At 46.6% G+C, this 25,350-nt stretch overlaps 1 protein-coding gene across 4 annotated transcripts in view; it reads right to left on the bottom strand.

Annotated features, from left to right (window-relative positions):
• Positions 1-3,771: 3,771 nt before the first annotated feature.
• LOC137421248 (TOX high mobility group box family member 3) overlaps positions 3,772-25,350 on the bottom strand; it is a 231,009-nt gene continuing 209,430 nt past the window's right edge. For all 4 annotated transcript variants that reach the window (XM_078771666.1, XM_068107118.2, XM_068107119.2 and 1 more), the window contains 2 exons: positions 5,893-6,068; positions 3,772-5,696 (listed from right to left, as the gene is read on the bottom strand). In XM_078771666.1, coding sequence (XP_078627792.1) covers positions 5,636-5,696; positions 5,893-6,068 — 237 coding nt within the window. In that variant the 3' untranslated portion in view covers positions 3,772-5,635. The remainder of the gene's footprint in view (positions 5,697-5,892; positions 6,069-25,350) is intronic.

Genomic DNA, 25,350 nt, shown 5'->3' with positions numbered 1-25,350 from the left:
CCATGCCATGTTTAATTATTTTTTACTGTGCAAATGTTTGGATTGTGAGACGCATCATGACGTGGGTGTGACATTGTGCTTTGATGTTCCATCTCTGCCTCCTTATGAGGATTGATGATGAATTTGGTGATGGCAAATTTTGAAGTAGAGGGATTGTGGAGACGAATTTGGTATAGGGGAAATATGGGGAAGACGTGACAGTAGTGACGAATTTGTAAATGTGTAGATTTTTGTACATATGGGGTAAGGGCAAGGGTAGGGTAGGTGACAGGGGGGTGACGTACGGTAGGGACGAGCTTTCTCACTTCGCCCTTAGTACGCATTTCGCCTTGCATTGCCTTATTGATGTGTACCCTTGTGACCTTACCCCTCGCTCAATTGTCTTTCCCCTTTTGTCTCCCACATGACCTGTGCGCCACTGGGTGCCGAGGGGAGCGTGCGTGGGTCGGCCATTGTGCGCCCGAAATTCCCAGAACCAGCTGTCTGCATTGATGCACCACATTATGGACCACATGTCTGTGGCCGAGCACCACTTATGGACCCCATGGGTTGGGGCATGGCCCCTCTGCTGGAACCGGCCATGAGGGCCCGAAATCTTGCTGGCGGACCTTGGCCACAGGGCACCGATGCCCCACAGGTGAACCACACGTAGTCGGCCCCTGTGGGCCATAAATAAAATAAAAACGGACACGTTAGGTGCATTCTTTTATTGCAAATAGGCCGCCAGCAAGGGAAGATGACAACACCAGGAAAATAATAATAACCAGCAGAGGGAGCCGAAGAGCAAGAGATTACCTGCAGGGTTAGGGGTTGTTGGTTTATTTTTATTGATGAACAATGGTGACTGCACCGATTGGTGCTTGGGTGCTTGTATTGGTGCGTTTTTGGGTGCGTTCATGGTGCGTCGATGCAGAGCAGACTGTCTCCCCCCCAGAAAGAACAATCACAGGTCCTGGGTTAGTCTTGTAAATAAAAGTAGCGTCAAGTGTAAATAATGCTTCCCACCGTCAGTGTATAGTTTGAAGACCATTCCGCGATTCGGTTAACTGTGGGCGTAAGTCTGTTAGGCAGGGTGCAATGGAGCAGCGGGACACATTTATTTATGTTTTAAAACTGTCGCACTCAGGGTCAGGTTAAAAATAGAGGGAACTACACCTACGTGTCACACTAAAAATAAAAGTTGTAGGCCCGGGACGTGCCTAAGAGGAGGAGGGTGCAGTGTTGTGGAGATGAGGACTGTATTTTTTTTGATTGTGTATTATTATTATTATTGGTTATTCTGCGCCTCCCTACCTCCGGAGCTGTGTAAAGGTGAAAGGGCATCCCATAATTAGTCCACAAGCATACACATCAGCCAAATAATAGAATACCCCTGTTGATAGTTATCTCTTATTCTGTGTTTTAGGGTAAGGCTGTGTCTCCCATTAATTGAAGTACTCCATTGCACCAGTGAAAGAGAATAGATCCCCTTTCCTTCCCATCCCCAAAACCTCCATTTCCATATTACATCCCCTCTCGTCATTGCTGAGCCCTCGATTCTCAATCACCTCCCCTCCAATAACCGCCATTGACCATGTGCTTGGGTTGGGGAAGAAAGGCGGGTCCCCACCTCGTCAGAGAGGGGAGGAGTGATCCAGCCCCACTCGACCAACCATGAACAAGGGGTTTGGCTTGAGAGGGCGGGGAGAGAACGTTTGGGGGAGGTTCGCAAAGGTTGAGGGGCGGGGCCTATATAACCCACGGCGGGGGTGTTCCCAAGAGAGATGCACTTTGAGTTGGTCTGAGTTGGTTGGGAGTCGATCGTCAAGTGCAGAGTGGTGAAGAGTCAGTCAGTAGAGGTGGTGGTCAAGTGGTTGTGTTGGTTGCGGTGAGGAGTCGGTGGTAAAGAGTGAGGGACCAAGAAAAAGTTGAGGGTTTGGACCAACGAGTCAGACAAGTCCTGGGAACGCAGCGGACGGAGGCCGCAGCAGCAAGAACACCCAACAGCCAAAGGGGGCCTGAACGGCGGTTTGGAGCAGGGCCGAAAAGGAACGGCGGCTGCTAAACGCGCCGGTTGAGCTGCAAGACCCCCTTGGACCTTTCCTCTCCCTCCAGCCATCCACCTCCTGCCTTTCCACCCTTCTTGTATACGTGAGTTTGTTTTGTTTGTTCTGTCCCTGGGTATTTAATTAAGTCTGTAGGTAAGCTAAAATTTGCACTGTGTCACCTGCGTCTTATGTGTTGTAAATAAACCTTGATTGCTCCTTTTTGCTTGTGTAAATAATAAATCAAATTACTCTTCTGTCCGTCTATTCGTTTTATTCCTTTTCCTCTTGCATTTCGTCGTTTCAGTCTTTTCCCAGATTGGGCAGCTGTGGTGCGATACGGCCAAAGTTCTGGGTGAATCGTGTGAGTCAGGGATCCTGTTAGGTCGCGGTCATACACCACCGCTCGGTCATCATAACATCTAAACCGCGATCTGTAACAATATAATGAGTAGTCGAGATAATTAAATTTTAAAAAATCCATCAAACCAGCACCAAAAACATGAAATAATTCTGCACCGTCTAAAAGAAGAGCGGGAAACCTCCGGGCCTCAGGGAGAATTTTCTTAACCTAAAGAGACAACCAAAACCAGACAGCTTGGATTCTGGATAAAGATTGCGAATGCTGAAGAACATGAGGTTTTGGGTAGTGATTGGCCTGCACCAACTTTCCCATGGCACTCAGGCTTGCACAATAGGTCCCCCTGAAGGAAATTGCCCGAGAGCGTGAGAGTGTTCGGAGAGGAACCAGAAAGGTACATGAAGGCACTAGCATGTTCATAAAATTCTTACTCTCTCTCTCTCTCTGACGTACCGTACTCTTCAGAGAGCGTTGGTGCCACTAAAGCAGGTTCTTGAGCAAGGGTTATACAGGGTGGTGGGCCATTGCCTTCACAGCTGTAATTAGGGGCAGGAATTGTGCTGGCGATGGCTTGCCTACTCTCCGCGAAGGACACCGTGGGGGTCTTTAACGTACACCTACTAATGCTGGCAGATGAGACACCCAGTTTAATTAATATCCATCCAAGGGATGTGATGACACACACATTGATGAATCACCCCGCCTGTGAATCACAGGGATGACAGTTTATAGCTGGGCCGAGATTCAAACCGAGGCTAGACGGATTAGAAATGAGTGTGCATCATGTGCATCATCATGTGCATGTGCATGTGCATGTGCATCATCATCATGATCATCATCATCATGATCATCATCATCATGATCATCATCATCATCATGTGCATCATCATCATCATCATCATCATCTCGGCCATCCTGTCAGCCCCCAAATCTTACTAAGTTGCTTATATATCATGTTGCAGTGAAATTAAATGCAAGATGTTCACAGAAATTCAGCAGAAAAGAAAAATGCACGACCAACTTGAGCTTTTTTTCAAATGCTGAAAAATCCTGACGTATCGGTCGCAGCGTAACCTTCATCGTGGACTGACTCAGATCTCAAAAAATACCCTCCAGCAAGGGTGGGCGGCACAGACCTGCAAAATAACACTGGACCCACAAAAAAATTTCACCACTGCCGAATACATTATTGGTGAAACACCAAAAAGGGGAATCATTGGGTGTTGGCAATAAACGGTGGTGCGTTGGGATGTTGGGATTGAGAACTATATAAGTTACGAAGTCTGCAAATGTAAGTAAAGTACGTCATAAGCATCTCAAGAACTCATGTTGACTCAGAATCTACTGGTGTCTAAATTCACGTCGAATGTTGAACATTTCTGCATGTCAGTGAAGTCTCAGTTTATTTGTTGGCAGACAAATGAATAAAACAGCGATTGGGGGGGAAAAAGAAACATTATAACAACAGCACTCTCAACACTACAAAAAAGCAAATGATCACAAGAAATGGTCGTTTTTCTTCAATGGTTTTTCCTCCAATAATTACATTTTTAAATACAACAGTAAATTCAATACAAAAATTAAATAAACACAAAACATTTAATTTATTACATCTTATTATTCCATTAAATGCTTTAAGGCTGCTCTGAGCCTGCCATAGTATCCCTAAAAATCTATATATAGTCTGAGCGGCCATAACAGTGATTTGGCATTGAATGCACGGTTCACTATTGATAACCTGGCAGGTTTTTCTACACACGACATACAAAAGATCTATTTTAATTTATTTAATACAGCATACAAAATTTAAATGTTCCCACTTTTTGGTAGCAGAATAATTGTGGTTTAAAGAGTTAAAAAGCTAGTTTTGGACTGTACAAATCACTCTGTTCAGCGTAACACTTCCAGACAGACCATATGTTCTCCAAACTATTATTTACTTTCCAAGAAAGTTTACATTTTTCCACTTTTTCCAATACAAGTGCTTTCTCTTCTTCTTCCATTTTTTTTTGTTTTGCCATTTTCCTTTCTTTTCGGTGAACCTCACCCCTTATTTGTTCCAGAACATACCGGGAAACCCCCTAAAGTGGCTTCCATGGAACCGATCCTACGGGCCAGTGCATTTAGGGCCGTAAACCTCACACCGCCATCTATATCCACGGCCATCTCCCCTTTTGTGTGAACAGAGCTAAACGGGAAGCCTGACTGGCAATTACCTTACCACAAAGATGAAACAGAAGCACGTTATGGCGTCGAGAGCTTCGATTAAACAAAATTTTTTGCTAGCCACTCCATGAGAGCGAAAAGATGACGTTGAATAACGGGATATACATGAAGGTTTCCGCTGCAAAACAAGGCTTTGTGGACCAAAAGAACAGAGTCGTTGACAATTATATATTAGACAAGCACTTCGGCCTCGTCTGACACTGGTCTTTTTCTATTCCTGATTACATGCACAGCCAAGACGGGATCGATAAAAAGAGTTTGCGGCATTATGAATGAAGGATAGAATCAAGTTGAAAATTGGCAAATGTGTGTATCCACAAGCCAAAGAGAGGGCCAAAAGCAATCAATTATTTTAAGCAGCTTAGTTAAACACAGCAGTCAGAGGTCATGATCCGGAAATGTATAATTTTGCTAAAAAATATCAATTAAACTTTAAAATTTTTGATATTTATAGATACACTTTTCCTTCGATCCTGACTTTCTAACCAATCAGTTTTCTCTGGCTACGGTTAGCTACCTCATCTTCAACTCACCTGCTAAAAAGAAGAGGTCTTCTCTGTACAAAGATCTTATAATTTTATACACAGCAGCTATGTAACTTGAACCAAATGGGGAGAAAAGAAACCTTACGATAGCTCAAAAAGCTTCAAACAATGGGAAGATACACAGTTCGTAATAACAAGTGTAGGGTTTCTCTACGTCCAACATGGAGGTGCGGAAAGTAAAGCAAAGGCAATGAAACTGGCAGTTGGGAAAATAAGAGTCGATACCATAACCAATGAAGATGCGGGTGTATAACGCAACAGAGGACACCAAAATAAGAGGAATTGGCAGCATCTGGCAGGGAAGTGCTTGAAATTATGATAGTGGTTTGGTAAGGCTGGGCAAGGCCTGTTAACTTTGTGAAACACGTGGCCTGCCCATCTCAGCATATTCCTTCTGGGATAATACTGTTAATCAGGTCCAGTTCTGACTCCTGGGGTTTGTCCTCTTCTCCCAACTCTTCCGTTGCATTGACGTTAGTTCACTTCACAGGGGCGGTGCTGCCTTGGCTACGGCCAGCTACCCACGTCACAAAGGAGTCTCTGTGAAGGGCAGAGATCTGTGAAAACTGTGCTCTGTAAATATTGACTCATATTGAGAAATAAAAGTACAATAAACAAGTATAAAATGTGAAAAAAAATACATCTTTTTTCAGATTTGCTTGGACTTTGTATGCAGGTACAGGAGCAAGCTAACTTAGTGGTATTAAGGAGTGAATGCAATGTTCCAAGTGTCTACCTGCAGTGGCTAACATCACATTCACTGTTGCAGTACTCGTTTTCCCACTCGTTGCCAGGGGCTGAAGGATTGGTACAACCAGCATGTACGCAAGGGCGGCCCTGAGGCGAGGGTACGGCTGGTGCTGGGCCCGGCGATCCCAACACAGCGGATCCATCAGGCGTTGAAGAGAAACTCTGCGGATGAGACCGCGCATCAGCAAATATAAGTAAATTGATAATGATCCTTCAATAAGCAGCTGACATTTCATGAAAGCACAAAGATGTCCATACCACTGAGTTAGGAGTTAACTTTGAGATTTTAAAGCAAATACCATGAAAGTAGAAACTACCGAAGCAGGCAATGCCCGACTTAAATCAAGATTTGGTTGTGTGCCTCTTTATATGTAATGAATTAAATAACAGCCTGTGGCCACATGTCTTCACGTGAGCACATTTTAGTATCCAGATGGTGAGGATTAGCAAAACATGAAAAGGATGACCAGAGTGAGGTTTTAGTTAGGACAGTGTGCGCATTGATGCGGCGAGCCAGCAAACCAGTTATTAGATTTCCACCTTCCGAGGGTGGTTACCAGACTGCCACAAGTAGGGCATTGACATGTCGGCATGAAACCGAGCACACAGATGAATAACAGTTACATGAATTAGCTGCTCACATGAGAGTGCATAGATGTTTGACCATAAATTCACAATTACCATATGTGTTACCAGGAGAAATCAAAATGTGTAGCAATAAAAGCAATGCACACAAAGTTCAGATCACAAGAAGTACGTTATACTTTGCCTATGGGAACTTAACCATGGAGAAGGCTATTCAAACATAGCTTAGCACCATCTGCTCCTTTCTTTCCCAAACCCATCTGCCCACCCAGCTGGCCATGAGTGCAAATGGAGAAGGAGGAACAAGAAGGGGGGAGAGTGAAAGGGAGAGGGAGCGAGAGAGAGAGAGTGATTTGACAACAACAAACCCGAGGGGGCAGTTATCAAGCAAATATCTTAAAGCTGAATTCTTATGATATGTTTATGCCTCAAAGCTTTTATCAGCATGAATGGGGTAGAGGGAGGAGAGAGAGGAGAGAGAGAGAGAGAGAGAGAGAGAGAGAGAGAGAGGGGAGAGAGAGGGGGAGAGAGAGGGGGAGAGAGGGAAAGGGGGGAGGAGAGGGAGGAGGGAGAGAGGGGAGGGGAGAGAGAGAGGTGAGGGAGAGAGAGGGGAGGGGGGGGGGAGAGAGAGGTGAGGGGAGGGAGAGAGGGGAGGGGGGGGGGAGGGAGAGAGGGGAGGGGGGGGGGAGAAAGAGAGGTGAGGGGTGGGGAGAGAGAGAGGTGAGGGGGGTAGAGAGGGAGAGGCAGAGAGCGGGTGGGGAGAGGGGAGAGAGAGAGAGGGAGAGGCAGATAGAGGGAGAGGCAGTGAGAGAGAGAGAGAGAGAGAGAGTGGCAGAGAGAGAGGGAGAGAGAGAGGCAAAGAGGGAGGCAGAGAGAGAGTGGGAGGGAGAGAGAAAAGAAAAAAAAGAAAAAAGAGGAAGATTGGAAAAGAGAGAAAAAAAGAGAGTAAGAGATAGACAGAAAAAAAAGAGAAAAAAAATAGGGAGTAAGAGAGAGAAAAAAGAGAGAAAAAAGAGAGAGAAAGAGAGAAAAGGCAAAGAATGAGAGATAGAGACAGTAATAACACGATAAATGCAAGGAGTAAAGGAGTAAAGATCACTTGAAGGAAATAAAAAAATAGGAATTCAATAAATATAAAGATGTGAAGGGAAATGGAAAGAAAAAGGAAGAGAGAAAGAAGGAAAAGGAATGAAAGAAAACAGTGCGACAGCTGCTGCCCAACAATGAATGAAAATGAAACAAAGGCTGGATTAGGCAGCAGGGAGGGTGGGGAGAAGGGAGAGGGCAAGGTTCCCAGTCTATCATTTCGTGGAGTGAAAAGACTCTTTGTGCCAGAGCCTATTCAACATCAGAAATGGCAAACCTGACTGAACACACATTATGGCATCTGAATTAAGGAGGGCGGCCGGGCGGGGGCCAAGGGATGGGCCAAAGAGGAGGATGCAATGTTCAAGGCACCATATCCACTGTACAGCAGCGCACCTCAATGGAGACCTGAAATGTCATTAAAAGTTTTGATTCTACGCACCGGGCCTCCATGGCCCACTTGCTCGTCGTCACCTCTGCGGCCTATGAATTTTGCATACCGGGGCAAGCTTTGTCCCGAGCATTTGATGCCGGGTGGAGCGAAAATACGGAGAAGACAAAATACCTTCAGTGTCACTCACACAAATGGTGCGCAGCACGCACGGATTAGAATGACGAGAGAGCTTTATTTATTTATTTTCTTTTTTAAGGAATTCCATCGACGCAGTCACCCGGAACGCGTGTATAAAGACGCACCTGTTCGCGAATCCCAACGACGCTGGTCTTCCCTTGTCTGCAGAGCAAGCTGGCACGTCTGCCTGTGTTTGCAAGTGCCCCCCACAAACGCCCAGGTCTTTTCATTCAGTTTCCATGACTTGTCATAAAATTCATTTCTTTCGCCGGAAAATCCATTTTGCTGACAGACAAAATGTATTGACGGAACAAATTCCACTTTCAAATGAGTTTAAAAACTGATTACTTCTGCAGGGAAGGCACAGCTTTGAGATTATTATCGTGACTGCACTGAAATTTGCTTTCAAAATGAATTTCAGATCTTGGTGGGAAATCAAACCGAGCAGTAACCTGTGCGACTGTCAGCCTCCTCTAATGTGGCATTAATAATACATTTAGCATTGTTTTTATTTTATTTATTTACAGGTTGTGCAGCATGGATTTACACACAAATACATATAATAATAGTTCGGTAGAGAGCATACCTCCGCCAGGCGCAACAGTTAGGTTGCGTATCCGCTGATAGGCCCAATCTGGATTCCGACCTGAACCAAAATCGAATCTGCTTGTTCTCGTCACCAAACCAACTCGTCCACCAAGTTCCATCCAAATCCGTCCACAATTTTTGAGATATCATGCTGTCCATAGTTTTTGGCTCCATCTCTCAATGATGAAGAATCACAAAAAAATTCTAGAATCTGGATCCGGTTCTGGATCTACATGCGGATCTTCCCAAAAATCTAACCATTTCATCCTTGTGACACACCCAACCTGCCCATCAAGTTCCATCCAAATCCGTCCACAATTTTTGAGATATCATGCTGTCCATAGTTTTTGGCTCCATCTCTCAATGATGAAGAATCACCAAAAAAATTCTAGAATCTGGATCCGGATCTTCGCCAAAATCTAATTATTCTGGATCTACATACGGATCTTCCCAAAAATCTAACCATTTCATCCTTGTGACACACACAACCTGCCCACCAAGTTCCATCCAAATCCGTCCACAATTTTTGAGATATCATGCTGTCCATAGTTTTTGGCCCCATCTCTCAATGATGAAGAATCACAAAAAACTTTTAGAATCTGGATCCGGATCTTCGCCAAAATCTAATTATTCTGGATCTACATGCGGATCTCCCCAAAAATCTAACCATTTCATCCTTGTGACACACCCAACCTGCCCATCAAGTTCCATCCAAATCCGTCCACAATTTTTGAGATATCATGCTGTCCATAGTTTTTGGCTCCATCTCTCAATGATGAAGAATCACAAAAAACTTTTAGAATCTGGATCCGGATCTTCGCCAAAATCTAATTATTCTGGATCTACATGCGGATCTTCCCAAAAATCTAACCATTTCATCCTTGTGACACACCCAACCTGCCCATCAAGTTCCATCCAAATCCATCCACAAATCTTTGAGATATCATGCTGTCCATAGTTTTTGGCTCCATCTCTCAATGATGAAGAATCACCAAAAAAATTCTAGAATCTGGATCCGGATCTTCGCTAAAATCGAATTATTCTGGATCTACATACGGATCTTCCCAAAAATCTAACCATTTCATCCTTGTGACACACACAACCTGCCCATCAAGTTCCATCCAAATCCATCCACAAATCTTTGAGATATCATGCTGTCCATAGTTTTTGGCTCCATCTCTCAATGATGAAGAATCACAAAAAAATTCTAGAATCTGGATCCAGATCTTCGCCAAAATCTATTTATTCTGGATCTACATACGGATCTTCCCAAAAATCTAACCATTTCATCCTTGTGACACACACAACCTGCCCACCAAGTTCCATCCAAATCCGTCCAAAAATTTTGAGATATCATGCTGTCCATAGTTTTTGGCTCCATCTTTCAATGATGAGGAATCACTTAAAAACTTTTAGAATCTGGATCCGGATCTTCGCCAAAATCTAATTATTCTGGATCTACATACGGATCTTCCCAAAAATCTAACCATTTCATCTTTGTGACACACACAACCTGCCCACCAAGTTCCATCCAAATCCGTCCACAAATGTTTGAGATATCGTGCTCACAGACAGACAGACAGATGTGAAAACATAATTGACAATCCACCTCTGGTAGCGGAGATAAAAAATAAAAATGCTATTTAACAATAGCAAAAACACATAATAAGTTGGTGTTATTGCAAGTACAACTTAATTACAAATGCTATTAAATATTTCATCACAGAGAATTTTATGCCTGAACATGCCAACTGATTTGGAGATTCATGGGTAATTGTTTTGGAATATACAAAATGGCCAGAGGGTGATGCACGAGCAAGAAAAGTAGCGTGATAGGTGGGGTTTGAACATGATGGCTATCAGAGCCTCGATTTCACAAACAATTGTACATTGCTTCCCTCCCTTGCTCTCTTCTCTTCCCCTCTCGCCCCTTCATGGTTACCTCCATTGGTTATTCTTTCTATGAACCACAAAATGCAATGGCAGATGCAAACACCATCGCTGCAACTCCTGCCATCATCCCCATTGCATTGAGTAGTGGACAAAGCCTCCTATTGAAGAGGAAGAACACCTGCCTCGAAGAACAGCTCGGAGGCGAGGGATTTGCCTGCCATAGTCAAGATGTATCCCGACTGCCTTTCATCTCTCAGCACAGGTATATAGAGTATATAGTGTGTCATTCGCACGTCCATCTCAAGAGTGCAAACTTCGATTCGTTACAAAGCTTTTTTAGTTAGGACAGTGTGTGTGTCACATCTATAGGAACTATGCTTGACCCGTAAGGACCCGTAAGCCCAAAAAGTACGCTAACTGTTTGGTCATCAGAGCGACTCAACTTGTTGCTGTTAATGCATATATATATATATATATATATATATATATATATATATATATATATATATATATATATATATATATATATATATATATACATACATATATATATGTATATATATATATATATATATATATGTATATATATATATATATATATATATATATATATATATATATATATATATATATATATATATATATATATATATATATATATATACATATATATATATATATATATATATATATATATATATATATATATATATATATATATATATACATACATACATACAGTCATGTGAAACAGTAAGTACACCCCATGTAAAGTTTGGACTTTTTCAACATATTTCAACATACAGCTATTTGATCTTCATTTCAACAATATTGATAGATAAAGGTGATATAATATAACAAATATCATGAAACATTTACATTTTGTAGTCCATTGTATAATTTAAATAAACATAAATGCAAATTTCGCATGTGGAAAAAGTAAGTACACCCCCACATTTATCACTACTTCAAATACCTAAAATTAGAATCAGGTGCACCAGCTCAGGTGCAAATGAATAGACATCGTTAGAGAGGATCTTGGAGGAACCTGTCTTATTTAAACCTCAGATATTTCGTTTGGTTTGCTCTTTGTTGCTGAAGTGTGCGGCGTCACCATGCCTCGATCAAAAGAGCTCTCTGAGGCCTTCAGAAAGAAGGTTATAGATGCCTACGAGTCTGGGAAGGGATTTATAAAGATCTCCAAACAATTTGAAATCAATCATTCGACTGCCCGGAAGATCATCTGCAAGTGGAGAAGATTCCAAACAACTGCCAACTTGTTCAGGCCAGGCCGCCCCAGCAAGTTCAGCCCGAGAGCAGACCGCAAGATGCTGAAAGAAGTCTCTAAGAAACCCAGAATGTCATCACGGGACATCGGGACCTACAGGTAGCTCTTGCCACTGTTGATCTCAAAGTGCACGAGTCTACCATAAGAAAGAGGCTGCACAAATTTGATCTACATGGGAGGTGTGCCAGGAGGAAACCTTTGCTGTCCAGAAAGAACATCAGGGCAAGACTAAAGTTTGCCAATGAACACCTAGGCAAATATCAGCACTTCTGGAACAATGTGCTCTCGACAGATGAGTCAAAGGTAGACCTATTTGGCCACAGTACCAGAAGACATGTTTGGCGAAAACCAAAGACAGCATTTGACCACAAGAACCTGATACCAACTGTAAAGCATGGTGGTGGAAATATTATGATTTTGGGCAGCTTTGCTGCATCAGGGCCTGGGCAGCTCACCATCATAGAATCCACCATGAATTCTTCATTGTACTAGAGGGTGCTTGAGGATAATGTGAGGCCATCTGTCGGAAAGTGGAAGCTCAACCGAAGGTGGACCTTGCAACATGACAATGACCTTAAACATACCAGTAAATCCACCAAGGAATGGCTGAAAAGAAAGAAATGGAGGGTCCTGGAATGGCCAAGTCAAATCCCGGATCTAAATCGCATCAAGATGTTGTGGAGGGATTTGAAACAAGCTGTGCATGCAAGAAACCCCTCAAACATCGCACAGCTGAAAGAATTTTGCATGGAGGAGTGGGCAAAAATTTCTCCCAGTCGATGTCAGAGACTGGTAGACAGTTAGAAGAAACGCCTACTTGAGGTTGTTTCTGCCAAAGGGGCCAATACCACCTATTAGAGCCAAGGGTGTACTTACTTTTTACACATGCGAAATTTGCATTATGTTTATTTAAATTATAGAATGGATGACAAAATGTAAATGTTTCATGATATTTGTTATATTATATCACCTTCATCTATCAATATTGTTGAAATGAAGATCAAATAGCTGTATGTTGAAATATGTTGAAAAAGTCAAAACTTTACATGGGGTGTCCTTACTTTTTCACGTGACTGTATGTATGTATAGGGGAAGATATGTGTATATATACAGTCGTGGACAAAAATATTGGCACATTGCACTTTTTTCAAATAACACCTGCCTCAAAATAACTTTCAAAAAAAAAAACTAACAATTTTGTCTGGAAATAAGTTGAAATTGACAAAAGTATTTGGTCTCCACAATTCTTTATTTCACTGTTAATATTACAGAACCTTTGTTTTTGATTCAGAACTTAATTTATCCTTTTAAATCAGAAAATAAAAAGAAATGGCATTAACAAAATTATTGACACCCGAGACTTAATATTTGGTAGCACGGCCTTTGGACAAAATAACTACAGTCAAGCGCTTCCAATAGCCATGAATGAGCTTCCTTCACCTCACTGCTGGCAGTTTCGCCCACTCTTCTTGTGCAAACTGCTCCAGTTCTCCCAGATTTGAAGGGTGCCTTCTCCAAACTGCTGTTTTCAGATCTTCCCACAGGTGTTCAATGGGATTTAGATCTGGACTCATTGCTGGCCACTTCAGAACAGTCCAGTGTTCTGTCTTGAACCATTCCTGGGTGCTTTTTGAAGTGTGTTTGGGGTCATTGTCCTGCTGCAAGACCCACGACCTTTGACGGAGACCCAGCTTTCTGACACTGGGTTGAGCATTGCGCTCCAAAATGCCTTGGTAATCTCCTGATTTCATGATGCCATGCACACATTCAAGGCACTCAGTACCAGAGGCAGCACAGCAACCCCAAAACATCACTGAACCTCCTCCATGTTTGACTGTAGGGAAGGTGTTCTTTTCTTTGAAGGCTTCATTTGGTTTTCTGTAAATATAGAGATGATGTGCTTGACCAAAAAGCTCTAATTTGATCTCATCTGTCCACAGGACATTCTCCGAGAAGGAAATTGGCTTGTTCAGGTGTGTTTTGGCAAACCCCAGTCAGGCTTTCTTATGTCTCTCTGTCAGCAGCAGTGGGTTCCTCCTGGGTCTCCTTTCATTGAGTGGGTGACGGAAGGATGGTGTGAGTTGAAACTGTCGTACCTTGTGTCTGAAGTTCAGCTTCAATCCGTTTGGCAGTTGATCGAGGTGCTTTCTCCACCATTCTAACAATCCTTCGCTGCAATATTCCATCAAGTTTTCTCTTGCGGCCACGTCCAGAGAGGTTGGCTACAGTGCCATGGGCTTTAAACTTCCTGATAACATTGCGTATGGTGGACACAGAAACATGAAGGTCTCTGGAGATGGACTTGTAGCCATGAAATTGTCCATGCTTGTCTACAATCTTGTGACTGACCTCCTCAGACAATTGTCTGGTTTTCTTTCTTTTCTCCATGCTCATTGCGGAACACACAGTGACACAAAACAGCAGAATGACACAATTTTCTCTATTCAAACTGATTGAATGAGTGATTCTTACATTGCAGCCACCTACAACTCACCACAGGTGAGTTCAATTCCAAAGTAAAGGAGAATCACCTGCTTGAAATCTAATTATTTCTAACAACTCCGAAAAGGTGCCAATAATATTGTCCGGGCCATTTTAGGACTTTTGTGTGGAATAAACTAAGATTTAGTCATTTTTTCAGATTTTTTTTTGTTTTGTTCCACTGCAAACCAAAGAAATACATATGTGGATACCGAAAGATTGTTTAATTTCAACAATTTTCTGGAAGAAATGGTGAATTATTTTTAAAAAGTGCAAGGGTGCCAATATTTTTGGCCATGACTGTATATTTGTGTTGTTCGAGATTATCGTGGACCACGTGCTTATTATGGCAAAATTTGGGGGGAAAATACAAGCTTGCACGACACACCTGCAGAGCTGAATATAAGTTGAGACGAGTCTATACTCGTATAGTCAGTGTTGGTATTGAATCGTCCCGTGGTGTCGGTGACTTGGCAAAATGTTTGAGTTATTACCCCACGCACGCGAAGCGAAAAGCAGGGTTAAAATAATTGGTTCACTCTGTCTGTCTGTCTGTCTGTCCACAAACGTCAGTTTACGATTGAGGAACACCTTAATTTCAATTGAATGTTATATTTTGAACACGAATCGGAAAACGAACCTGTAGTTTAGCAGTACCTTTGTTCCAAATTTGTCCCGATCGCACACACGCAGAGAGGCGTGTGATTGACATTTTTTTTTTACTCTGTCTTCCTGTCTGGAAGTCTTTCCAAACACGAAACTTACTGTTCTTAGCGATGTCCTAAAGGACACAAACAACAGGCACGAATAGCCAATGCAGAGTGTTAAATAAGGTGATGTAAAAGACGCTGCATCAACGTTGGTAAACTTCTGGAATTTTGTTTCTACGAAGTTTAAAATCTTTACTTTATTTCAATTAAATTATATATTTGTACCATGTAGAACACAAATCGCTTTTTGACACTTTAAAAACTCTTTCGTAGAGCAGTAGTACGGTACTTGGACAAAATATTACAACATTTGAAATCATCCCAACAAATCAAATTTGCTGCTCACAGACTCCGTCCATATCCTTGTTTCTCAATTTGGTGCTGGGTAAGGGGTTATATGAACTCTAGTCATAGAATTCATCAGGCAAAGGAATGTGCAAAACAATATTTTATGTGTGCTAATGTGAATTACACGTTACTGTGGCGGACACGATGGCTCGCTGACATCATTTCGCGCACCAAGAGGGTGTCGGCCACGCCCGAGGGGTAGGCGTGGCCTCGGGATATACACGGGGCGCGCAGCCCCGAGCACGTGAGTGCTACAGTTTGAGCTATTGAATAAAGACTCTTTTGACCCTACGCGTTGTGGCTTACCTTCGTTGGCAAACAAGTTGCGTGCGTAGCACCACACTACATTGGTGACCCCTTTTGGTTCAGCCGTCGCTGACCACAGAACGCGCCATGGCCAACAACGCGGTAGCGGTGAAGCTCCCAGAGTTTTGGGAAGCTCAGGCCGAAGCATGGTTTGTGCAGGCCGAGGCACAGTTCCACCTTTGAGGCATAACGGCGGATGAGACACGTTATTACCACGTCATTGCCGCCCTCCGGCCCGGCACAGCCGCCCGAGTCGTGTCCGTCCTGCGGAACCCACCGGCCGACCACAGGTACGAGGCGCTCAAGCGTCTCCTCATCGCCACGTTCGGCCTCACGGAGTGCGAACGGGCCGACCGCCTCCTGGACCTTCCCGAACTCGGCGACACACGACCATCGGTCCGGATGGACTACATGATGTCGCTGCTGGGTGACAAAGCCCCGGATTTTTTTTATTCCGGGCGCTCTTTCTACGCCAGCTGCCGGCACAGGTACGCCTAGCGTTGGCCGGTTCCAAAATAAAGGAACCCCGCGCTCTGGCCGTCGAGGCCGACAGGTTTTTCGCGGCTTGTGACAAGCGGGCGAGAGTCAGTGCGGCCGTCGCGGATCCCGAGGCTGATGCTGATGAACACCTCGTGGATCCCGAGGCTGATGCCGATGCACACCTCGTGGCCGCCGCCACGTCCCGCCCACCACCACTGCGAAAGCCGCGGCCTCCGCCGCAAACCTGGTGCCGTTTCCACGCCAGGTTTGGCCACAAGGCTAGGAATTGTTGCCCGCCGTGCTCGTTTGGCAAGTCGGGAAACTCCCGGGCCGGCTCTCGGTAGCGGCTTTGAGCGTCGGCCTTTCCGGCAGCCTCCTTTTTGTCACGGACACCTTGTCCGGGCGTCGCTTCCTCTGCGACACAGGCGCACAGCTGAGCGTTATCCCCGCCTCCACGTCCGACAAGCGAACCGCGGGCCGGGGCCCCGCGTTGCTTGCAGCCAACGGTACACCCATACGCACATTCGGGAAGCGCTGCCTGTCCCTGCGGTTCGGAGGGCAACGCTTTCAATGGACATTCGTAACCGCCAGCGTGCCCATGGCATTGCTCGGTGCGGACTTCCTATGTGCAAATGGGTTGTTGGTGGACGTGAAGCATAGACGCCTCGTCCAGGCAGAAACGTTCAGCTCGCTTGCTTGCGCGCTGAGCAGTTTGTGGGGCAGCTCCCTGAGCGGCTCACCAAGCGGCTTGCTGAGCGGTTCGGTCCCGGCGAGGTTGGTCTGTATGCTTCCGGCAGCGAACGAGTTCACCCGCCTCCTCGCCAGCTTCCCGGCCCTCACGTGGCCCACCTTCTCGGCGGTGGCTGTCAAGCACGGGGTGGAACATCACATCCCCACCGTCGGGCCACCGGTCTACGCCCGGGCACGCCGCCTCGAGCCGACGAAGCTTGCGGTGGCGAAGGCGGAGTTCGCTACGCTGGAGCGGCTGGGCATCGTACGGCGCTCCAAGAGCGCTTGGGCATCGCCACTGCACATCGTGCCGAAGCCCGGCGGGGGATGGCGGCCGTGCGGAGACTACCGCCACCTCAACGATGCCACCACCCTCGACCGCTACCCGGTCCCTCACATTCAGGACTTTTCCGCCCGGTTGGCGAAAATGTCCTTCTTTTCGAAGGTGGACCTCATCCGCGGATACCACCAGGCCCCCGTCAGGCCGGAGGACATACCGAAGACGGCCGTCATTACACCATTCGGCCTCTTCGAGTTTCTTCGGATGCCCTTCGGGTTGAAGAATGCGGCTCAGGCGTTCCAACGGTTGATGGACAGCGTCTTGCGCGACTTGGATTGCGTTTACGTCTACCTGGACGACATCCTCGTCGCCAGCGCGTCCCGCGAAGAGCACCTCCGCCACCTCCGCAAGCTCTTCGAACTCCTGGGCCAGCATGGCCTGATCGTAAACCCCGCCAAGTGCCGGTTCGGCGTCGCCGAAATCGACTTTTTGCGCGTCACCAGGCACGGGGCCACCCCCTTACCGGCAAAAGTGGAGGCTGTCAAGGGGTTTCCGCGCCCCCGCACGATCAGGGGGCTCCAGGAGTTCCTGGGCATGGTGAACTTTTACCACCGTTTCCTGCCCCGCGTCGCCCAGCTCCTGCGCCCCCTGCACGAGGCCCTCCGGGGGAAGCCGGGCAAAGGTGACGTTGTTTGGACCGAGCAGATGGACACGGCGTTCGCGGGCGCAAAGCTCGCCTTGGCTAACGCCACCATGCTCGCGCACCCGGCGCTCGATGCACCGATCGCCCTCACCACCGACGTGTCGGACTACGCGGTGGGCGCGGTGCACGAGCAATGGGTGCGTGGCGCTTGGCAACCGCTGGCGTTTTTCAGCCGGCAGCTTCGCCCGCACGAACGCCGGTACAGCACCTACGACCGCGAGTTGCTCGGGCTCCACCTGGCGGTCCGGCACTTCCGCCATCTGCTCGAGGGCCGTTCGTTCACGGCCTTCGTCGACCACAAGCCCCATGTCTTCGCGATGGCCAAGGTCGCCGAGCCATGGTCGGCCCGGCAGCAGCGTCACCTCTCGGCCGTGTCCGAGTACACGGCGGACATCCGGCACGTCGCGGGAAAGGACAACCCGGTGGCGGATTGCCTTTCCCGGTCCGTCGCCCACGCGGTCCACCTTGGGATCGACTATGCCCGGATGGCGGCGGACCAGACCGCCGACCCCGACGTCCAGGCCTTGCGAACCGCCGTCACGGGCCTCTGCGTCACCGAGGTGCCGTTCGACGGCGCGGGCACGGCCCTCTTGTGCGACGTCTCCCTCGGACGGCCTCGCCCCATCGTGCCCCCGGGCTAGCGCCGGGTTTTTGACGCCATCCACGGCCTGTCCCACCCGGGCACGAAGGCCTCCCAGAGGCTGGTCGCCGACAAGTTCGTCTGGCATGGCCTCCGGAAGGCCGTCCGCGATTGGACCAGGACGTGCCTCGCGTGCCAGCGCGTGAAGGTGCACCGCCACACCCAGGCCCCATTCACGGTGCCCGAACGTCGGTTCGACCACGTTCACGTGGACTTGGTGGGACCTCTGCCCCCCTCGCGGGGTTTCACTCACGTCCTCACCATGGTGGACCGCACCACCCGGTGGCCGGAGGTCGTGCCTTTGGCGGCGACGACAGCGGCGGACGTCGCGCAGGCGTTCATCGCCACCTGGGTTGCCCGGTTCGGCGCCCCCTCGGACATCTCGTCCGACCGTGGCCCCCAGTTCACCTCGGAGCTCTGGGGGGTGGTCGCGCGGGGGCTCGGCGTCCAGCTGCACCGCACCACGGCCTACCACCCCCAGGCCGACGGCCTGTGCGAGCGCTTCCACCGCTCCTTGAAGGCCGCGCTCCGGGCCACCCTCCGCGACGGCGTCGACAGGCTCCCCTGGGTCCTGCTGGGCCTCCGGACGGCGCCCAAGGACGACCTGCGCGCATCCGCGGTGGAGTTGGTCTTCGGACAACCGCTGCGAGTGCCGGGCGAGTTCCTCCCCGACTCCACCGCACCATGGTCCGCGGAGCAGCAGCGCTCCGCACTGCAGGAGACCGCCCGGAGGTTCGCCCCGGTGCCGACGGCGCACCACGGGTGCCCGCCAAAGCACGTCGCCCTAGAGCTTCGCACGGCGGAGTACGTGTTCGTCCGCCACGACGCCCACGGGACACCGCTGCGGCCCCCATACGACGGGCCCTTCCGCGTGCTGGGCGAAACACTTCACCCTCGACATCGGCGGTACTCCTGACCGCGTTTCTGTGGACCGCCTCAAGCCGGCCTACCTCGACGTGGACCACCCCCCGACAGTGGCTCGGCCCCCGCGTCGGGCCGCCCCCTGGCGGGCGGACCTCCGGCACCGCCCAGCCCCGCCGGCACGCCCCCCCCCCCCCCCCAGTCCTGCACCCATCCCAGGTGCCGCCGGGTGCATCCCAGGTGACATCCTGGCATCCTAGACGCCGCCAGCCGCCAGAGGGCGCTTCGGCCAGGTCATCCGTTTGCCCCGCAAACTGACCCTTCAGGTGCGCGGGAATTCTGGGGGGGTGCGTGTGGCGGACACGATGGCTCGCTGGCGCGGTGACATCATTCCGCGCACCAAGAGGGTGTCGGCCACGCCCGAGGGGTAGGCGTGGCCTCGGGATATACACGGGGCGCGCAGCCCTGAGCACAAGAGTGCTACAGTTTGAGCTATTGAATAAAGACTTTTGACCCTACGCGTTGTGGCTTACCTTCGTTGGCAAACAAGTTGCGTGTGTAGCACCACGCTACATTACCACACGCAAAGTGGGTCCCGATATTATTGACATAACTTTAAAGCAGGTGAACAAACAGGAGGTTAATTCCTCAAATTATGTAGAAAAAAGCTGACAAATAACGTAATTACTCCCGCTAGGGAGTAATGCATTCGATCGTGTCTGTGTGTGTGTGTGTGTGTGTGTGTGTGTGTGTGTGTGTGTGTGTGTGTGTGTGTGTGTGTGTGTGTATGTGTGCGTGTGTGTGTTCGTGAACAAGATATCTGGAAAATTTCTGAACGGATTTGGATGAAAATTGGTGGGATGATTGCCTTTGGGATAAGGAAGAATTGATTAGTTTTTGGTGAAGCTCAGGATATTATTCCGGATCCAGGGATTTTTTGAAGGATTGTTTACCATTGGAAGATGGGGCTCATTTTTAAAACATTATCTTCTATATATTCTATATTTAACATTGTGATATGAAAATAGTTTTCATATTTGTTGTAAATGTAGTTTAAACTCGTGGTTAGGCGATAGAGCGGTGTATTTTGTTAGCAGCGTCGTCTTCAAGGTTCTTTTTTTTTTTTCTCTAATAAAGACATATTCTGTCATTTTAGAACCACGAAAGTGTGTATTAGGTTTCCCCGTTTCATAAAATGTATCGTTTGATACGTATAATGCTTTAAAACTGGTTTTTTTTGTTTGTTTGTTTTTTACCTCAGAAGAGATATCAACATTTACCTCAGCGAATGTCAATCGCGGTGTCAGTATTTGATGAATTTATGAAGACTTAGGTGAGTTATAAGTGTAACAAGCATGTGCACGGGATTCTTCCCAGAAGAATGCGTGGTCGCATTAGCTTGTACGACTTAAAATGAGCGAGTTGTGTTTTGACGTTTGGGCCAGTTTTACATGTTGTATCCCTAAGGAATGAAACGAACGTTTTTCCTGGCTTACAATTTTATTTGAAGTCACACATGCCTCAAAATACACTCACTTATTTAGAATTGAACGCTGAATCCGAAAATGTAAGTGAAATTGCCTTGTTTTTTTTTTACATTATCTTCTATACATTCTAAATATATATATCTGTGCAGTGTCTGTCTTGTGTTGTCTTGTCTTGTGTTGTCACTGAACTACTCCCCCAAACCTTTGTGAAATCGTACTCTTCCAACTTGACCCACGGCGGGAGTATGCGCTCTACTGAGTGGCGTTCTAGTTTGTCATCGTAAAAACAATTAAATGTGTTTACTTGCCCAAGTGAACATAGTGTGGAACACTGAACAACAAGAGGAGAGAGAAGAGGGAAGGAAATACGGCAACCTGCAAATACATGGAGAGATGTGCAGGGTTGAGGTGGTCCAAGACTATATGAAAGACAAGGTGTAGAGATTGAGGATACTCTGTGGTGGTGGTGGTGGTGGTGGTGGTGGTGTGTTGCAAACTTGAAACCTTGCAAGGAAGAGTGGGATTGAACAGACGAAGTAAAAAGTTTTCAGAAGCAGGAGAAGAGAGTAACAAAAAAATGGAGGTAAACAATGAGCCTGTATTTGAGGGTTTCATGAAGAAGAGGTTGCTGGAATAATACATGATCTGGAGAAACTGGGGAGAGCGGGATGAAAGAGAAGATGGGGCAAGACCAGAGTAGAGGAGCAAGACTTGTGACCTATTTTTTTCCTCTTTCATGGCAGAGTTTCCTTACGCCCGGACCGGCCAGCATAAGATACACCATGATGTATGATGTATATTGAGGACAGGTGTGTGAGGGAAAAAGTGAAGAAGGTGCTGGCACTCGAGGGGTCTGGACAGTTGGGTAAACGTGGTGAGAGGCCTCAGCAAGTGTGTTGGGCTGGCAGGAAGGCCTCGAGGTATGCACACTCACCTCTAAGATGTCTCGAATGGGTTTGAATCGCGACCCAGCCACATCAAAACTGTCATTCCGTTGTTGTTTCACAGTCGGGATGATTCATCAATGTGAGCATTCCCTCGGACGAACGTTAAACTGGGTGTCCCATCTGCCGGCATTAGTTGGTAGATGTTAAAGATTCCACAATGTCTCTTTGGAAAGAGTAGGGGACCTTAACTCTGCTGCTGAGCCCGCTGGGAGAGCTTCGGGCTCTTTTATATATGCCCCCCCAATAGAAATTCCTGACTATACCAGGTGCCTGTGGGGCACTAGTATTGGCTTTTGGCCCTGAGCGCCACTAACCCTAACTACACCACTGAGGAGAGGTGATGGATGCATAGCAGGAACAAGCAGGACTCGGCCCAAGATACTGCATTGGGGCAATCCAACATCTGCTGAAGGAGGGAATAATAGGATTCTGTTGAGAGTTACAAGAACTGAATGAACAGACGAAGTCCACAATATAGAACAGAAGGTCAGCTTGTATTCCACAAGCGCAGCCCTTGGTAAGTAAAGGCCCAAACACACAGCCTAACCTATTGCTTGAGATTCAGGGCCTCCATACATTAAGAGAATGAGCAGCATGTCAAAATGTGAATGTCTCGGACAGAATCCCAACTCACGGTCAGAGATCAGGCCATTTGAGAAAAGGAATGTCTTTATGACAGCCCTGATGTTGGATTCCATTAAAAAAAGGAAGTGGCCAGTGGCAGTGCAATGAGATGAGGGGGAAATGGTGCGGGGAGGAGGGGTAGAGAGGCACAAGTGGGGTACAATGCTTTTAGAGGCAAATACTGAGTTGTAGATATCCAGCCTCGTCTCGGGCAGAGTAACCTGTGATGGAATATGACATGGAGGGGGGCGACTAGGTGGAGGGGGGAACAGGGACGTACCAGACACGGCCTTAACAAAGCACCACCAGGACTTTACATCAGGAGACAGGTTGGATTGCTCAGCGTTAAAATTTTGCCAGGTGGTGTTTTCAGGGTTCACCTCAGGATGGACACATTTGTTGAAAACCTTGGGGAATAATTCAGGGTGCTCTCGGTCTAGTTAGCCTTCAATGATGAGACAGAAAACTGTTTTATAGCCACTGTCTTGCCACATGATTCATGGCCCAAAGTCTAGAGGATGGATATCATTGCTGAGGAAGACATGTACAAAATAATGCTGTGCATGTGAGAGAGTATGTTTTTATGAACGTTTTCCCAGAAGAGTCAATATCACACAGATGCAAAAGAGATTGAAGACAAATCTTCGTCTGAGTGGGAGGATTGCAGTCCCTGCCAGTTGATTTGAGCAAATAACCAGACACTGCAGCAACGTAAATTGCCAATGGGCAGATGTCTGGCCTGTCATAATAGAAAAGAGAATATCCATGGAGAGACAGTCAGGGACATCCTGTGAAAGGCGTATTTATGTTAAACACCCAATGACTGTAGCAGCAGCAGCAACCTTTATGGAGAGGGCTGTAACATTAGAATGGGGTCCTCGGATATGAGAGGCCCATACCGATAGGGAAAGAGGAGGAAGAGGAGCTAATGGGGGTGCGGGATCATCGGTGAGATGTACGTTATAAAGCATGGGTGGAGGCGGTGGGGTGTGTTTGTGGGGGAGCATGGGTGGGGACAGGGGAGCAAGCATGTTGGGGAAGAGATGCGGGGGCGGTGGACATGCAGCGGTTAATCGCCATGCATCAACACCCACTGAAAATCGGGTCCCATTTCCGAATACCATGCTCAGCAACATACAAGCAAATATGGTGGTCAGAGTCGAAAGAGGCATTTTTAAACCAATTTTTTTCCTTGTAATCAGTTCGGTGGGTGAGTGCGTGAGCATAATGGGAATGTTGGGGAAGGAAAGCAAAATAGAGAGGGAGAGACATATGAAAGAGATATAACAGGTAGATATGGAAAGGTGAACAAGTCCTGCACCGACACATGCTTATACGGTTGTGATTCACAGACTGAAATCTATACAAAAGCACAAAATAAACGCACGAGAAGAGATTTAAACAGATACACTCAACAATCAACATTGTGTTTAACAATTTGAAATAGATGAGATAAATCCTGAATGGTATCATCAGCTTTGGAGGCTGCTATGCCAGAACACAAATAAACACTTTTGTACATAGAGGCAGCCAAAAACAGAAGTTTAATTTTTTTTCACAAAATGTATCAAACACTACAACAATGCGAATGTGTCGCCAATATCCCTCCGCATAGTCCCACAACGGGTAGATGCCATCACGCTGCATATGTATGGGTAGGCGATGACGTTTGTGAAGTTTCGTGTTGATTCGTTTTTCGTGTAAGGTAAGGTTCGTTTTTTTTGTGTAAGGTTCGTTTTTCTATCCAAGATGTCTGCCAAACCACGTGACCTATGATATAATCATTTTCAAACTATATGCAACAGTGCTGTTAGATGATATTTGTAAAATTTCGCATCGATAGGGTGAGCGGTTTCAGAGATATAATTATTTAATATTTTCCTTCAATCTAATATGGGTGCCAAACCATGTGACCTATGATGTCATAAATTTAATATTTCAATACAAATGGGTCATAGATCATGTGCATGCAATTTCAGATTTTTAGGATAAAGAATTCGATTATAACATTTTTGGCTGGTATACCACTTCACCTATGATGTCATCATTATCATGCTTTTGTTCTCCTTTGGGAGTACTTGACAATGTGCCAAGTTTCAAATTTTTCCATTCACGGTTTCCGAGAAATATTTTTTAAATTATCTGCTTTTAATCCAAGATGGCTGCCATACCACGTGACCTATGATGCCACAATTATCATAAAAAACATTCTGCATGGGTGTCACTCCTACCCTGAAAGTTTCGTCTCAATCAGACATATGGTTGCTGCGAAAAACGAGGTTTAGCCCGTACGTATGGACACCCGAAAACACAATGCCTCCGGCGACTTTGTCGGTGGAGACATAAAAAATGTTATAGGCACTTGATTACATAAAATAACTGAAAAGTGTCTCAAAATGGAAAGCCCGTCCGCGTCCGTTTTGTACTCAAACTAAGCTTGACGAAAACAAGTCAAAAAAAAATTGAACATTTTATTCATTTGTGTTCTCCAAGTTCTCATGTTAAAGGTTTGTTGAAGATTCAATGACACCTCACCGTCACAGGTAAACGCGGGAACAGAAATACTGTACTGAAAAGGGTGGGGACTTGTAATACTCTCTTCCACCTGGGGTGGCGCTACATGATACACATTTACATAGAAGAGTTGCGTCCCCTCCCCAAGGCTGCACTGGCAAAAGATAAAAACATCCTTGTACACTAATTGGGGTCAAGCTATTTCCTATGTAGCAAGTGTGGATGTAATCGGCGGAGAACCCAGAACTGTAGCACGACAAACACACACACAAAAAAAAAAACACACACACACACACACACACACACACACACACACACACACA

Source organism: Myxine glutinosa, chromosome 2 (assembly GCF_964187855.1).
Source record: "Myxine glutinosa chromosome 2, kmMyxGlut1.1, whole genome shotgun sequence".
Lineage (NCBI taxonomy): Eukaryota > Metazoa > Chordata > Myxini > Myxiniformes > Myxinidae > Myxine > Myxine glutinosa.
The sequence above is the reverse complement of the archived record's forward strand: the minus strand, read 5'-3'. Positions and strand labels throughout refer to the sequence as shown.